The 16,558-nt window shown below is 44.4% G+C and overlaps 1 protein-coding gene across 6 annotated transcripts in view; it reads right to left on the minus strand.

The window, feature by feature from the left end:
• Dennd2b (DENN domain containing 2B) overlaps positions 1-16,558 on the minus strand; it is a 182,748-nt gene that overhangs the window by 33,107 nt on the left and 133,083 nt on the right. For all 6 annotated transcript variants that reach the window (XM_076940641.1, XM_076940634.1, XM_034487174.2 and 3 more), the window contains 2 exons: positions 13,897-14,001; positions 244-1,491 (listed from right to left, as the gene is read on the minus strand). In XM_076940641.1, the coding sequence (XP_076796756.1) occupies positions 244-1,491; positions 13,897-13,976 (1,328 nt within the window). In that variant the 5' untranslated portion in view covers positions 13,977-14,001. The remainder of the gene's footprint in view (positions 1-243; positions 1,492-13,896; positions 14,002-16,558) is intronic.

Genomic DNA, 16,558 nt, shown 5'->3' on the forward strand with positions numbered 1-16,558 from the left:
TTCAAGGCCAGCCTGGTCTATAGCAGTTTCCAGGTCAGGTATAAAATGGAAGGAGATATGTGTGTGTGTGCTGGGGGGAAGCAAGAGAAATCATTTCTCTGCCAAAACTGCCAAACTAACAATTATTCAGTGTTTCAGAGCTTGTAGCATACTCCTGTGACCCAAGCACACTCTGCTCTTGCTTCTTCCATTTAAAAGAATGCCATTAGGTCCCACTCCCTGACACAGAAGGGCACGCCTTACCTGTTCTGTGACTTCCGGTGACCACGTGTGTCCTTCTTCGGTCTCCGGGTGACTGGTGGGGCTGGGGTGGAAGGCAAGGGGGGTGGAGCAGCAGGTGTGGGTGAAGGAGGTAGACCATTGCTTGGTTTAGTCTTGGGGTTCTTGTCAGCCTCGTACTCAAAGGTACGCTTGGGCTTGGGAACAGGGTTCACAGCGGGATCAGGAGAGCTCTTTGAAGGCAGCAGCTGGGGACTAGAGCTATTTCCAGGGCTCTCTGACTTCATGGAACCACTGCCTTCCCTGTCCAGGGGTGGGCCTGCCTCCCCGGCAACTCCGGCCACTCCTCCTGCCCTGCTGCTGGAGGAACCTGCAGTTCCTGCTGGCTCCTCCAAGGTGCCCAAGGTTCCAGTCTTCCTCCTCCCATGGTCTACACTGTAGCAGCTGCTAGGGAGCTCGGGGAGACCACGGCCAGGCTGCTCCTTTAGGGCTTGTTCAATTTTCTGGATCCGGCTCAGCACTGCTGAGCTCTCTTTCCTGATGCCATGCCCCCTAAGCAAGGCACTGGGCTCAGTCCGACCTGGACGCTTCTCCAGCCGGTATAAAGAGTCCCGTACAGGAAGTGCCTCTGCCTCTTCCTCTGTTTCAGGGTAGGAACACTCAGAGAAGGTCCTACTCATCCTCCGGAGGCCTTTGAAATCAAAGGTCTTTTCTGAGCTGCAGGGGGATGGCACCACACTGGGGCAGCCCACACTGGGGCAGCCCTCACTGACCGACCACTCACTCCCAGGGCCCTCCCGCTTCTCTCCACACAGACTCATCCTGGGTGAAGCCTCTCGGCGACCTTCCCATGCTGAAATCTTCTCTCGGATACCCAGGCTATGGGCTCGGGTACCAGTGCAACTCAGCAAGACACTCCGAGGCCCAGGCCCTAGGAATGGGGTGCTCTGGGCAAGGGGGAGGCAAGCAGCCACACCTTCTACATCCTGGACGGCACCCTGGACAATCTCCTTCTGGTCCTCTCTTTTGCGTAATGAAGGGGTTCTGTCCAAATAGCTGAAGGTGGTAGCCTTGAGGGTACAGATGGGTGGTGAAGTCTCTGGGGAGGGATCTTGACCTGGGGGTGAAGGATTTCGAGAATGCCGGCCCTTGAGGAGCACCTGGGATTTAGAGTGGCTGGGGTACCTGCAGGCTGAGGTTTCACTATCACTGAGTGGGTAGATGGGACTTCTTGGTGGATATAAAACTGGAGGTGGAGAGACTGACTGAGACCTAAGAGCAAAAAGGGGAAAAAAGAAAGGGAAACAGTAAGAAACCAGAGGGATCGTGTTTCATTCTGATGTTCTGTTCCTGTAGAAGTCTCAAAAAATACTCTAAGCGTCCCCTCCCATACCAATCCCATCACTCGAGAGATGGAGGCAGGATGATCGTGAGTTCAAGGTCATCACTGGCTACACAGTGAGTCTGAGGCCAGCCTGGGATGGTATGTCCAAAACAAAGAAAAAACATTCTTCATTTAATATATATCTTTAAGGCTGTCCTCAAGTAAAGAATAGCCCTTTAGCCATAGCAGGCCAACCTCCATGAGCCTTTCTGTCTAGCTCATCCTCAGAGACCTCAGTAATGTACAGAGCAGAAGCCTATTCTTTAACAGACCAGAGAACCCCAAGCGTCTGCATTTGTCAACTAGAGAACAGTAAGAACTGCTACATGGCCCAAAACATTACTTTCTAAAGCAGTCCCAAATATGTATACCAAAACGGTTTGGTCTTTAAGCACTTGGATGCTCCCCTAAGACTGTGTTACTGATATAAGATCCTACTATCCTGACCAGAATTACGATCTCCAGTGGAGTTACAAAGGTTAGTCAGGCCCCTCAAGAAAGAATCCTTTCCACTCTCTCAGAAGGTTTTTACGTAGCTCTGCCCTATAAGAGTGGCTTCATATCCAACGAGCCAGCTTGAAATCCATACACAGATCTCAGCAAATATTCCGAAGTACACGAGCTCAATTTACCTTCATGAAAATTCTATTAGGTCGTTTATTATACATGATTATTTTCATAATGCAAATAAAAAGACAAGAAGAAGACTTAGAGAAATTACATATCTCACCCAAGGTCCCTTAGATGGTAAGTAGTGAAGCCACAATATGAATTTACACTACACCAAGTTTTTCTCTAAGGAGAAGACAGTACCAAGCACAGAGATACTTGTACACCCATAGTTATTGCTGCATTGTTCACAATAACTAAAAAGTGGAAATAACCCAGATATCCACCAGCAGATGAATAATCTAAGGCAATGTGATACGTACACAATGGGGTTTTATTCAGCCATAAAGAAAAATGAAAACATGGTATCTGCAGGAAAACAGATGGAAGCAGAAATTTGTTGTGTTTGTTCTTGTTTTGCTTGTTTTTCAAGATGGGGTTTCTCTGTGTAACAACAGACCCCTGGCTGTTGTGAAACTCCCTCTATAGACCAGGCTGGCCTCAAACTCACAGAGATCCACCTGCTTCTGCCTCCCAAGTGTTGGGATCAAAGGCATTGCACCACCACATCTGGTCTAATATTTTGTTGTTGTTTGAAAATTTTATATTAAGCAAAGTGACCCAGATACAGAACCACACAGATCCAAGATTAGACATACATTTATACATAATACATGTACTATAGGGGACATGAAACTAGAAAAGGGACTATGAAAGTAAAAAAAAAAATAGGTTTAGGGTAGAAAGAAAGGGTAATAGAAAACATGTGTGTATTCAACTTGTATAATTGAATTATATGTTAATTTAAAAACTTTTTAATGGAACAGTAAACAGTAACTTCTTCCGCCAAATATAGCTCACCAGAAACCTCTAAGGTACTGGACACAGCCCAGTCTAGAACATAACATTTATAAGAATCACGGGACTTCTCTGCTAGAGATCTCACCTAAGTCATGTGCTCTGTATGAATAACGCCCTGTATGGATGTTGAGCAGAAGTGAGAGGAAAAGGTAAAGGTGAGTGAGCTTACTGAAGAGCGCTGAGCAAACATCCTCGTCAGCACATTTTTCTGGTGTCTACTATGATAATCACTGTCAACCTTAAGAATTCTTTTGAAACAATATTAGTTCAAAGGTGGTAGGATTTTGCTAACAGTGAACCCACAGAAGGTTTGACTGATCAAAAACTGGGATATTCAGCTTCACAGCCTCCAACGTGTCATGCCATCTCCAGGACAGCGGCCAGCTGCTCCTGTGCCAGTGGCTGTCACCACTTGCTCACATACAAAACTGGAGCTCTGGTGAGTCAAGGATTGGCTGACAATTCCCTGTTGGGTCAAAGCCTCTACTGACCGGATCAACAGGAAACTTCGCAGGCTTAAGTTGTTTTTAAAAGGGCAAGTCAGACAACAGCCACCGCACACGTACATAGGCATAGATGAGAGAACTGCAGTGCACAACCAATCTCGTGACCAAAGAGCCTGCTCAGTGAACAAGTGGGAACAGAAACCTCAGTTCTCTGTACTACTACTCTGTACTAGCAGAGCAGTGAGCTTAAGGAGACCCCAGCCTATGCACAATGCTCAGGGGATCCTAGTCTCTCTTGTTTTATAATAGCACAGATTAAAAAGGGGGATTAATCCAGGTCCCTACAAGATAAGTCACTGGTTCCACAGAGGACTCTGTTTTGGTGATTCTCAGCTGGAGAGGGAAAAGTGCCTCTGCAGGTTGTTGCTCCCAGGTTAGGGACAGGCTCCGAAGAATTTGCCATTTCTCACAGAGGCTTAAAGAAAGATACAATGTTGTGGACAGATGTCCAGATGTCCAGATGCTTGGATCTTTGTGCAATGATTTTGCACACCACCAGGTAGCATCACTGACGTGAGGTAACACTCAGCCTTGGTCTTCTGTTTCATTTAGTTGTCTAAACAGGTTAAGAGAGCAATTCCTTGCCTGTCAGGTGAGAGAAAATGATGGCTAAGATAGTACCTGGATCCAGAGGTCCTCACAAAGCCAACGCCCTAAGCAAACCCTTCTTTGGTGTCTGGTCTCCCACTCTGATGCTTGCATTCTTCATGCATGCTGTAACCAGTGGTCCCTTGGTTCAGATTCAGAGGAGGTTATCAAACAGCTTCCCTAGTGACCTCCGTGTGTATTTTTATACACCTCGAGCTTGAGGCACAGCTCGGCTCTTTACTCACACAATATACTGTACAGTAGGTACACTCCAGGTACCATTGTAGGCATTAAAAATCAGCAGAGATCAGAAAGACAATGCCCACCCCCTTCTCTCTCTTTCTGTATGTGCCACCTAACAGAGTCGGCTTTCCTTGGCCATCTATCTGAGCTATCCCTATGCTGTTTTGTGCCCCTTACCTCGGCTTTACTATTATAAAGAAAGAACAAAAGGTCTATGTTTCCCCCTCTTCCACACATCTGGATCCATCCTGCTGGCCAACACACCTACCTACTCCATCCCATCAATTCTGCTCCCCAACACCTCTCACAGGCCCTGCTCCCCCCAGTCCCCACTGCTGCTGATACTTCCTTTGTTCAGATCTTTTATTTGTACCAGGACTGAAAACATTCTCTTGATTTCCCTTTACCTTAGTCTCGACCCTGTTCCGGTCCATCTTCTCATCTTGCTGAAATCCTCTACTATCTGCAGACTAAAACCAAAGCATGACTAAAATCATGCTTTGGTTTTTACTTAATTTGCTTTCCTCACCTCACACTGTATATCCCATACATCCCAGACAAAGGCATGTCAAGCTTCTAGATTTCTTTAACCCTACCCAATTCACATAGGTGGAACTGGCCATTTTTTAATACCTCCACTGTGGCCAGAAAAATATCTATTATGGTATAATACTTACAAGGGTAGCCAACCTTGATATTACAACATGAAGTCATTTACAAATATACTAGGCCACATTCCTAAGTATCCTGGAATGTATGTGGATCATAAGCTGCAGGCTGGACATGTCTCTGTCAGACTGTTCCCAACATAACTCTTTAACTAGTCACAAAGAGACTTATTTAAAAGTTATGACACTATCCTATTAGATCTTGTTAGCCCCTGCACCTAAATGCAATTTTTTATATTGAGTGAATGAATGATAAATGTCCCTGTTCAACACAGAAAGATATACAAACATCTAGTGTACTAATAAGGCTGTCAGCACAAAGCCCCCCCCACCCCCCGCAACAATTGTACCAGACCAACCGCCTAGATATCTGAATCTGGTTCTGTCAATTTCCTTGTTTTGCTTACTGGCAGGTCACCTATATTCTTTAAATCTTGAGTTCTTTATAAAACACTTTCTCTAATTATCTCCAGGCACTAATTATATGACTAAGATGGTATCAAATTATAAAAGTGAACACTATGAATAATTCCCAAACATCAAGAGAAGTATCAGACAAAAGCAAACACAAAGCACTAATACACACCCATGATGTTGCTCTTTGACAGCTTACTCTGTTCTCAGTCCCAGAGCCTGCCCTGGGGGAGGCAGCCACTGTGGAACTGAGTACCTTATATGCCACAGCTTGTCAGCGGCAGCCAGTTCTATTGCTTGACACAGACACAGATGCCAACACCATGGCATACAAGTTGCCAAAATAAACATTTTCAGGAGACAGGGAGTTAGAAAAACAGATAAAAGCAAAGGGGGTGGGGGAATGTACACAGGAAATCTAAAAGAATGTAAGAATATAAACACACATGCATGGAGAGAAATATTTAAGACAAGTGATTTTTTTGAAAGTGTATGAACTGAGGTATGGAAATAGAACATATTTAAAGAGAAAGCAATGTGTGTGTACACTTCCACACACGCAGACAGAAGTTGTGCCTTAAAATGCAAACTATTCCCTTTGCTACAAATATAACCCAGCCCTAGTGTGGCCCTCTTTCTCTTTCTCTCTCTCTCTCTCTCTCTCTCTCTCTCTCTCTCTCTCTCTCTCTCCCTCCCTCCCTCCCTCCCTCCCTCCCTCCCTCCCTCCCTCCCTCTCTCTCTCTCTCTCTCTCTCTCTCTCTCTCTCTCTCTCTCTCTCTCTCCTCCCTTCTCTCTCCTGAGGACCAGGTCTCTTGTATCCCTGGCTGACTTTGAACTCCCTATGTAGTTGAGGCTGACCTTCAATTCCTGATTCTCCTGACTCTATCTTCCAAGTGCTGGGACTACAGGCATGTACACCTGATTCTTGGGTTTTTGTTTGTTTGTTTTGTTTTTCGAGACAGGGTTTCTCTGTGTAGCCCTGGCTATCCTGGAACTCACTCTGTAGACCAGGCTGGCCTCAAACTCAGAAATCCGCCTGCCTCTGCCTCCCAAGTGCTGGGATTAAAGGCATGCACCACCACTGCCCAGCCAGGCCACCTGATTCTTTTAATGGCAGAAAGCATTTGTGTCAAAAAACGGCCTACATATTACTAAGTACACTCAGAACTTTTTTGGAGAAGGCTGCCAGTGCACTTCTAAACTTGGCTCCCTTGAAGTTGCAGATGGAGTTGCAGATGGACTTGGGAGTGGGGGGAGTTGAAGGGATAGACAGGGGGACTACTATAAGTAAGGAAAAGGTCATGTTGGAAGGAAGCATTTGGGAGGAAGTCCTAGGCGCCCATGTACCCCCAGAGGCATCGGGATGTGTTGTAAACACTAGAAAGTGATCCTTCTTTGGGGGAAGGGGACTATTCAATTGGTGTTTAGTGTGCTTCAAACAAAACTGTCTTAGAGTTGGACATTAACCATTCTAGGACTGCTCAAGTGAGACGGGCTGCCGACTTCCCAAGTATGAGCATTCTCCTATAACTCAATGATGGTCCTAATTCTGGGAATGGCATTCTCAGTGCACTACCCTGTACTGTGAACATGGGAGGAAAAAAAAAAAGGAGGAATATAGCCCGAGTCGTGTCAGCAAGATGAGTATTTTGTTTCTTGACCTAAAAGCTCAAAAACTTCTCTTGACAACCCACTCCAATAGAGAGGTAAGCATGGGGTAACATCGCTTTCCTGCTCCCCAGCCCCTCCCCTCTCGGATGACTAGAACCCTTAAGGGTCCAGAAAACCTCAGCCCTTCAGTGAAGCTACAAGCAGGCCATGATCTACAGAGACTTGCAAGGTCAACCTAAGCAAAAGATTGCTGTGGGTCTATGAATAAACTGTCCTTTTTACTTCCACAAAAAACATCCAAGCTGTGTCTGTGCCCCACTTGGTCTTGGAAGGAAGGCAGAAGTTTTTAAAGGAAGTTCATCAGTTTGGACTGAAAAGGGCAAAGGACACTACAAAATGAAAAGCAGACTCTGGACCTCTGAAATATTATAAAGCAGACTGAGAGAACTAAGATTCTGTAAGAATGAGACACTTTTATTTTATGTGTGTGTGTTTGCATGTATGCTTTTATGCAGAGGTCCAGAGGAGAATTTGCAGAGTTATTTCTTTCCTCCCATCATGTGGGTCCCAGGGGTGATTAAACTCAGGTCATTCAGGTCCGAGCGTGGTGGCAAGTTCCTTTACTCTCAAAGGTACTTTGCTGGCCAGAATGAGCTACTTTTTCATATAAAAGCATATGTAAATTTATGTATTCTGTCATATCCCCTGCCCACTGACAGGTCTCAGCATACTCCACCCCTCTGAACCCCTTCTTCATTACCAGTTACCTTCCTACTTTCATTAAAAAAAAGTCCACTGAGGTTAAGTAGGGCTGCCTGCATAGGCATGGGCATGGGAGTATTTACAGGAGCATGGGTCACACGGAAGAAGAAAAATAACTCCCCTACCTCAGCAGCCACCAACTACCATAGCCCCTAGGGGAGTGGGGACTCCTGAGCCCCACCCCATCCATGATGGAGTGTTAACAGCCCAATCTTACACAGGTCTTGAGCAGGGAACCACAGATGCTGTGAGTACTTCTGCTGGTCCTCTAGCTCTTACATACTTTTCACCCACTCCTACACTGTGTTCCTTGAGCCTTGGAGGAAGTGATAAAGTGGTCCATTTAGGGCTGAGCACACAATGAGCTACATTAAAAAAAAAAAAAAAATAGGAGAGCTGGCTCAGTGGCTAAGAGCACTGACTGCTCTTCTAGGAGATCCCGAGTTCAATTCCCAGCACCCACATGGTGGCTCACAACCATCTGTAATGGGATCAGATGCCGTCTTCTGGTGTGTCTGAAGACAGCTACAAAACTCATTCATATATATAAAATAAACAAATATGTCTTTAATAAATAAATAAATAAATAAATAAATAAATAAAAGATATCAAGACCTGGCAGTACATGCCTTTAATTCCAGCACCAGGGAGGCAAAGGCAGATGGATCCCTGTGAGTTCCAGGATGGCTTGGTCTACAGAGTGAGTTCCAGGACAGCCAGGGATACACAGAGAAACCCTGCCTCAAAAAACAAGAAAACAAACAAAAAACAAACAAACAAACAAACAAAAAACAGTTAAAAAGAAAAGGAACTTAGAGGGCAGAATCAAAAGGTAAGGGGCTGAGGTAGAAATAAGATGTCCAGGTGACAGGATAATATCTAATCAAGGAATTACAACAGGAATGACCACAGCAAGTCTTATGAAAAAGAAAGCATTTAATTGTGTCTTGTTTACAGCTTCAGAGGTTTCATCAATTATCAGCATGGCAGGGAGCATGGTGGCACACGGGCAGACGTGTGCTGAGGAGCAGCTGAGAGCTCCACATCCTGACCCTCAGGCGTCAGGAAGAATCTGCGCTATGGGGCCTGGCTTGGGCTACTGAAAGCTCGAAGCCCACCCAGTGACATACTCCCTCCAACAAAGCCACGCCTCCTAATTTTCCTCAACTAGTGCCACTCCTTAATGACTAAATTATCCAAATACATGAGCCTACGAAGACATTCTTACTCAAACCATCACACCTTGTACGTACATGGCCCTGTGTTCTATCCCCAGGACTATAAAGGGCAAAATCAATCAATCAATCAATCAACCAACCAATCAAACAAACAAAAACAAACTCCTAAGACCCCGTGGCTTCTTAGGCTACAGACATAAAATATCACAGTTTTCTGTCTTGGTCTTTTAGGACTCTCACTCTTGATACTGCAGTCATGACATAAAGTCATGGGCTTATTCTCTAATCGAGGTCCCACTGATTGCCAACACTGTCACTTCAGATCATTCTAACCTCTAACCGTTTTGTCACCTTTAACCTTTAGGCTACCCTAGCTGATGCTGCAAAAGGGATAAAACTTATGGGATGAGCCCTATGCAATTTACAATGTATAAACAAAATAAATGACACAGTGTTTCAACCCACTAAGTTTGTGGTCATTTGTTATATGTCAAGATTCTGGAAAAACATCTCAAGCAGCAGAGTGGCTGAGGCTGCAGGTCCCTCTGTGTGGTAGTCTACCATGGCTAAGACAGACTTTGCAACACTTTTACCCTATTGTCCTCAGTTGTTGTGTTTGTTTGTTTGTTTGTTTTTAATATGTATGAGTGTTTTGCCTGTATGCATGTGCACCATATGCATGAATGCTTGGTGACCACAGAGATCAGAAAAGGCATTGGAGCACTTAGAACTGGAATTACAGATGACTGTGAACCACCATCATACTAGTAACCGAACTCAGGTCCTCTACAAGAGCAGCAAGTGCTCTTAACCACTGAGCTATCTCTCCAGCCCAGTGCTGCAGAGGACACTTCCTCTTCTCTGTGCCTCATTTTTCCAGTGTGTAAGTCAAGTAGGGGTCTAAATGAACTCCAAGCTCTCTTTTCAGCTCTGACTTTCTAAAAATCTAGAGTGGATGGGAAGAGTGACCAAAGTAGAGAAGGACCATCAAGAGCTTACCATCAGACTATGCCCCATAAAGGAGGCTATTGTACCTAACTAGAGTAACCAACAAATAGGCAATACCTTTTATAAGCCAGGAGATGCTCTAGTCTCTGGAAACCCAGATGGAAGTCAAAGTCCTTGTCCTCAAGAAATTAACGTTTCTTACAAATACCACCTTTCTTATAACCTGAAACCAGAATCAAGGCTACCAAACAGCAGACTTAATTTCTACACTGCTATGACCCAAGTGCTAGAATTCTAGTAGAAAAACTCAGGTCCTACTGCACAAGTAAAATCTGAGAGCAACAAGCAGCCAAACTGATCTCTAACTAGAATTTTAGTTAGAAGTGTCACTTATTTGCAAGCTACCAAGCTGCTACTGATCCCACCCCAGGACATCAGCACACCAAGTGAAATCTGTATCTATATCTATATCTATATCTATATCTATATCTATATCTATATCTATCTATATCTCCTCTGCAATTCAGAGGAGCTTTGAGAACCTCTACCTCCTCCGGCTGAGTTGGGCATCAAACTGTAGAGACAAGAGTACAAACAACCTACCTGTTAGATGATGTGAGGCAGTATACTCACTGCCCTCACCCACATAGAGAAAAGGAAATCTGTTCCAATAAGCCAGGACACAGCAAAGGGCAAAGCTCAAGTTTTCGTCCCCCTATAGGCTTCTGCTAAATCAAACTTAGGCTTCAAAGGTGCAAAAAAGGAATAAATCTGAAGAAGACCTAATTAAAGACTTGCTAACAGGATCTCAGATCTTTACCTCAGAATGGCTGGGGGCAGCACCAGGTCCAGCCTTAAGCAAGCCAAAGATAAAGCTGTGAAAAACAGATCAGAACAGTAGCACTGAGGACCCACATGCCCAGCACCATTAGCTTTGTATTTCCAAAAAATAACCCCCACCCCTCACCCCCACACAAACACTTCTTAGTACCACTAGATTCTATTGTATTCATGTTTCCCAATTCAGCTTTGAAAGGCATTGTACCCCTGCCCTCTCCAATCAAACTTCTGCCTACACCAACATGCTCCCTTCCTTGGACTCTTGAGCTAACAACAATAAAAGGGCCCAACTCACTGCCAGCAATTTATTGAAAAGTCAGACTACTGTGCCCAAATGTCAAAATCACCACATTGTAAACACTTTGTCGAGAGAGCGCATCATCCCTTCTTTGTTTCCTAGTGTTCACCCAGAACCTGGCACCCAAGAGATCCCTGAGTTCATTGACAGTGATTTCCTAAGGGAACCAGTGACCTCCTGTTTCATACAGTCCAAATACTGGTAGTGGCTAAGGTGAAGCCAATCACAGAAACCACCAGATCACAGTGTCTGAGTAACACCTACAGCTCAGGAGTGGCCTTTCAGTGAAGGACATAGCTAGCCACAGGGTCTGTGGTTCCATGGCAAAAGCCAGGTTCCCAGAAATGGAGGGAGGGAGGGAGGGAGGGAGGGAGGGAGGGAGGGAGGGAGGGAGGGGAGCGGAGCGGAAATGTGGCAGGAAGGAAGTGAAGCCACAGAAGGGAGGCTGGAGAGATGCTTCTTTAAAGGTACATCTCAAGCTCAGATATTTACAAACACTGTCCTCATGTTTGGATAGCAATCATGCTGGGACACTACAGGAAAAAGCAATTCCTGAGAACATTTAGAAATACGTAGGCGTGTATTCCAAATAGAAACTGGAGAATGTGTCAGCAATCCTGGTTTGCCTTTGCAACTTAATGTAAATACTACACATGCTGCACCTCTGGAACCCTAACATAGTAGAAATTAGAAAGTAAAGGTTGGGCAGAGAGCTGGCTCAGTGGTTAAGAGCACTTGTTGTTCTTCCAGCGGACCAGAGTGTGGTTCCCTGCACCCACATCTAGAAGCTCACAACCTCCTGTAACTCTAATTCTGGAGGTCCAATGCCCTCTTCTGGCCTCCATAAGTACCCACATCATGTGTACACCTAACACACAGACACATATACCTAGGAGGCTGGTCAGCACACCGGATGCTCTTGTAGATAACGGGGATTTAGTTTCTTGCACCTATGAGTTCACAACTGTCAATAACTCTAGTTCCAGGGAATCTAATGTCCTTTGCTGGTTTCGTGTGTACCAAGCATGCACATGGTACAAATACATGTAAGAATAGCATTATAGAGTAATAGGTGTTTATTTCATTCCTATAGTCAGTGACATTAAAAAAACAAAAATGGGTTCATGTATAGTGGTGCAAGTTTGTAATCCTAGCACTCTGGAGGACTGCACATGCAAAAGTGTGTTTTGTGGAGAGGGGAAGGATTGGGGGCTATATATCAAGACTACAAACATGTGTACACACACAAATAAGACTTGCCATCAGCGTGGTTTGAGCCTAGCAAAGTAGTTCCCAGAGGCAGAATGTCTCAGTCACCTGATGCTCTAGAAGAGTTTAGTTCATAGTGTCCTACTATAAAAGTTGAGTACTGCTATAAGTATTCAACTTTTGACTAAATCTGAAGCTCTTACATGCTTAAGAAGACACAGCCTACCAGGTCCTATGTGATTGGCACAGCCCATTAGATTGAACCAGGACTGAATCTTGTACAATGTGGGGAAACGCCTGTCTCATTCATACCAGTTACTCCCCACATGCTACATCTTGGGTCTTATCCAACGAGCCACATCTGGACACCAGATCTGAGGAAAATAAACATCGACCACCATTTTAGTCCAAATCTGAGGTGCCACGCCCCACTGAGCTCAGCCCAGACATTAGGAAAGGGCTAGTCCTGCCCCAAGCATACCTTAGCATTCTCATACCTAGTGACTGAGCCTACCAGACAAATCTGTCACATCACAGAAAAGGCTGTGAAAACATCTGTGGCTTTATTAAAAGTCTGAAAGCACTTCCAGGGCAACAGCATGCAGCCTTGGCCCAGTCCTGAGAAGTGCTGGAGACAGCTGTACATCTACATGGCAGCTCTGGTAGCCCCATCCTAAGAACTGCCATATCCCTTCATTTCATCCTCACAGCAACTCTTGAGAGTCAGGTACTATTTAAATCACAGCTGAGGCAGTAGAGATTTTAGAGAACACCAGAACATGTTCTGAGATCTCTCTATCTGGTTAAGTAATTTAGAGTTTGCCAGGCATGGCTGGCACATGCCTTTAATCCCAGCATTTGGAAGGCAGAGCCAGGCGGACCTCTGTGAGTTCAAGGTTAATATGGTCTACAGAGTAAGTTCTACTACAGCCAGGGGGTACACAGAGAAACCTTGTCTCAAAAACAAACAAACAAACAAACAAACAAACAAACAAAAGTATTCAGAGATCAAATTTGAACACAGTTCTATAAAGATTCCAAACGCTTTCATTTTTCTATAGTCTTATATTCTTACCTTTGCAAAGAGGATTAAAAGAACAGAAGAGTGGATAATAGCAGACACTAAGATTCATCCAAGTTGTTTTCTTTGTGGCCAGGCCCAAGTTGTTACAGAACCTAGACGTCTGCTTGGAACTTACGCTAATACATGTAACTGCCTACCCACCTCTACCCCAGTGTGGTCACAACACTACAGCTTGGCTCCAAGACGTCCCCATCTTCTCTAAGCAGCTCATTACTGTCCTGTTCCTGGAATTCCAGGGCTTCCCAGTACAAGGCAGAACTTGTTTTAATGCTTCTAGCTGCCATCCCGAATAGGGAATTTTTATGTGTGTGTCAGACAAGACTGCTTCCTAATCGTCAGCACAAGCTGGGCCCAAACAAGCACAGGATGATCAACAGTCATAGTAATTATTTAACTTTGGCACAGATCCTACCTGGGTCCCAGACCATTTGACCGACTCTTGATGCCATCTCCCAGAAGTATGCCTCTACCCACCTGCTCAGCGTCTCCCGAGGGGCCTTAGTGCCTCCGGCTCCATGAGTGATGCTGGAGTTCTTGTTGGCAGTCATGGTCATTTCGGCTCTCTGCAAACCCAGAGCCCTGAAAAGAAGACATGCCTGTAAACCAAGTTTTCCCATAGGCAGCCAGAAGCACTTCAAATATCTTCCAGAGAGGTCCACCATGACCAGAGGGTTTCTGTGGCAAGTGGCAAAAACTACTTTCCCACCACTGGCCTCTGGTATGGAAGAATCTGTGAGCTAGCAGATATCTTGTTGCCTCACAGAAAATTATTTCCATTAAAAGAGGGAGGAAAAATCGACCTCCATTCCCATCCAACTCTCATTTATTAAGTGTCCCGTTATTCTCACCGCATTCAGAATTTGTGCCACATTTTCCTGCCTCTTGTCCTATTATTCATGGATAAAACTGAAATATTTCTTTTTCTTAAAAAATGTTAGCTTTGTTCTAATCAATAAACCATTCATTCATTTCAGAAAGCATTTGCTGAGCAACTTTGCCCAGCAAACTGAATCCAGCAAAGAAATAGTTTGTCCTCATGAGCTCACATCCAGTGGGCAGCACAGATAAGAATCATGTAAGTACAGCCCGGTCTACAGAGTGAGTTCCAGGACAGCCAGGGCTATACAGAGAAACCCTGTCTCAAAAAACAAAACAAGAAAAAAGAATCACATTAGGTTTCTTGTGCTAAATACTACGTATACATTAACATATTAGGTAATACATAGTATTAAGCCTTGGTAAAGAAAGGAGAATGAAGAGTACCTGACTTATTCATGAAAAGCTATTCTGAAAATGTGACATCTAAAAGGCTTCATACAATTAGGGGTTAGAAATAATAATCATGTTTTCCTAATACCCTATATTATACAAAATAACCTAATACCTAATAAAATATACATAAGGTATTTAAATAAATACTTTAAGTTTCATCCCCAGGATACACATAATAGGAGAGAATTGACTCCACAATGAAAGACTCCTCCTGTCTCATCAGGTAAGGATGCTTACCACCAAGCCTAACGAATTGAGCTCTAACCCTGGGACCCATATGGTAGAAGGAGAGAACTAGCTCCAAAAGGTTATTCTCTGACCATATATAATGCATGGCACATGTGAGCATATACCTACACCCACAAATAACTAATAAGTGCAATTAAAAAAAGAGTTAAAAAATGAAACTGAACCTCACTTTCATCCTTTAGAAAGCTGAGAAAAAATACCGTTGAAGGAAAATAACTTTGTAAACGTCTAACACAGCACTAGAGATGATGATACAAAGACAGGCCAGTTGCCACTGGTGTGGCTATGCACACTGGCATGGGCTGAGATACTCTCTCCTAGAGGCCTTGTTAAGTGCTTGCACATTGCTCTGTGCAAACAGGAAGAGAAAAGAGGCAGCCTCAGAAGCTCTGTCAGGCCAGGGTCCTCAGGGAGCTCAGTGGTGAAGGATTTTTGTTTGTTTGTTTTGTTTTTCGAGACAAGGTTTCTCTGTATAGCCTTGGCTGTCCTGGAAGTCACTCTGTAGACCAGGCTGTCCCCGAACTCAGAAATCCGCCTGTCTCTGCCTCCCAAGTGCTGGGATTAAAGGCGTGCGACACCACTGCCTGGCAAAGATTTATTTTATGTATATGAGTACACTGTAGCTGTCTTCAGACACACCAGAAGAGAGCATCAGATCCCATTAGAGATGGTTGTGAGGCACCATGTGGTTGCTGGGAATTGAACTCAGAACCTCTAGTAGAGCAGTCAAAGCTCTTAACCACTGAGCCATCTCTCCAGCCACATGTCTGCTTTTGCGTGCCCATGGCTACTATGATCACAGTAACTATCACCACCCATCAGTGTAAATCTCAACATACTCTACTTCTTCCAGGATAGGCTTTCATGGAGGGAGCAGATATGTGTGGAAAGACTAGAAACTCAAGTATACTTAAAAATATATTGGAAGACATGTTTCTTTCCCTTATGAATCTCTAGTGTTGACAGAGATGGCTCCACTGCTCTGGAATGCTATTCTGTCATTGTAACATAAACAGAAAGACAACTAGTGAGGAGGAAAAAAATGAAGCTAACTCTAAAAATTGGGTGAAATAAAAAAGAAAAAAAATCCTGTAACAAAGAGAGAAGCAGGTCCAAGCTCTCCTCTATCTTTTTTTTTAAAGAACCATTTTCTTCTCTCTCTCTCTCTCTCTCTCTCTCTCTCTCTCTCTCTCTCTCTCTCTCTCTGTGTATGTGTTGAGGTGGGACACATGTGCCTCGTGTAGACGGTGGAGGACAACTTGTAGAGACTCTTCTTTCCTTCTGCCATGTGGGACTGTGGAATCAAAGCAGTCAAATAGCACCTGGAAGCAAGCACCTTAACCAGCTGACCCTGCTCTGCACTGTTAGCTGGATACCTCAGCTACTTGGGTTAAGGAGAAAATGTACTTAGTGAAAATGCCCAACAGCAGCAAACAGATGAGAAGCTGGTTTGGTGTCGCAAGGTTCATCCATAAATGGCAAAACCCAGGCAGAAACAACATATTTGGAAAAGGAAATTCTTCAATTAGCATTCACCACCAATCGCCAGTTTCTCAAAACCCTGGCTCCAATAAACTTCAGACAACTATGTGAAGAGTTTTTAAGTCAGAGAAAC

The sequence above is a fragment of the Arvicanthis niloticus genome, chromosome 1, assembly GCF_011762505.2.
Source record: "Arvicanthis niloticus isolate mArvNil1 chromosome 1, mArvNil1.pat.X, whole genome shotgun sequence".
Taxonomy (NCBI): domain Eukaryota; kingdom Metazoa; phylum Chordata; class Mammalia; order Rodentia; family Muridae; genus Arvicanthis; species Arvicanthis niloticus.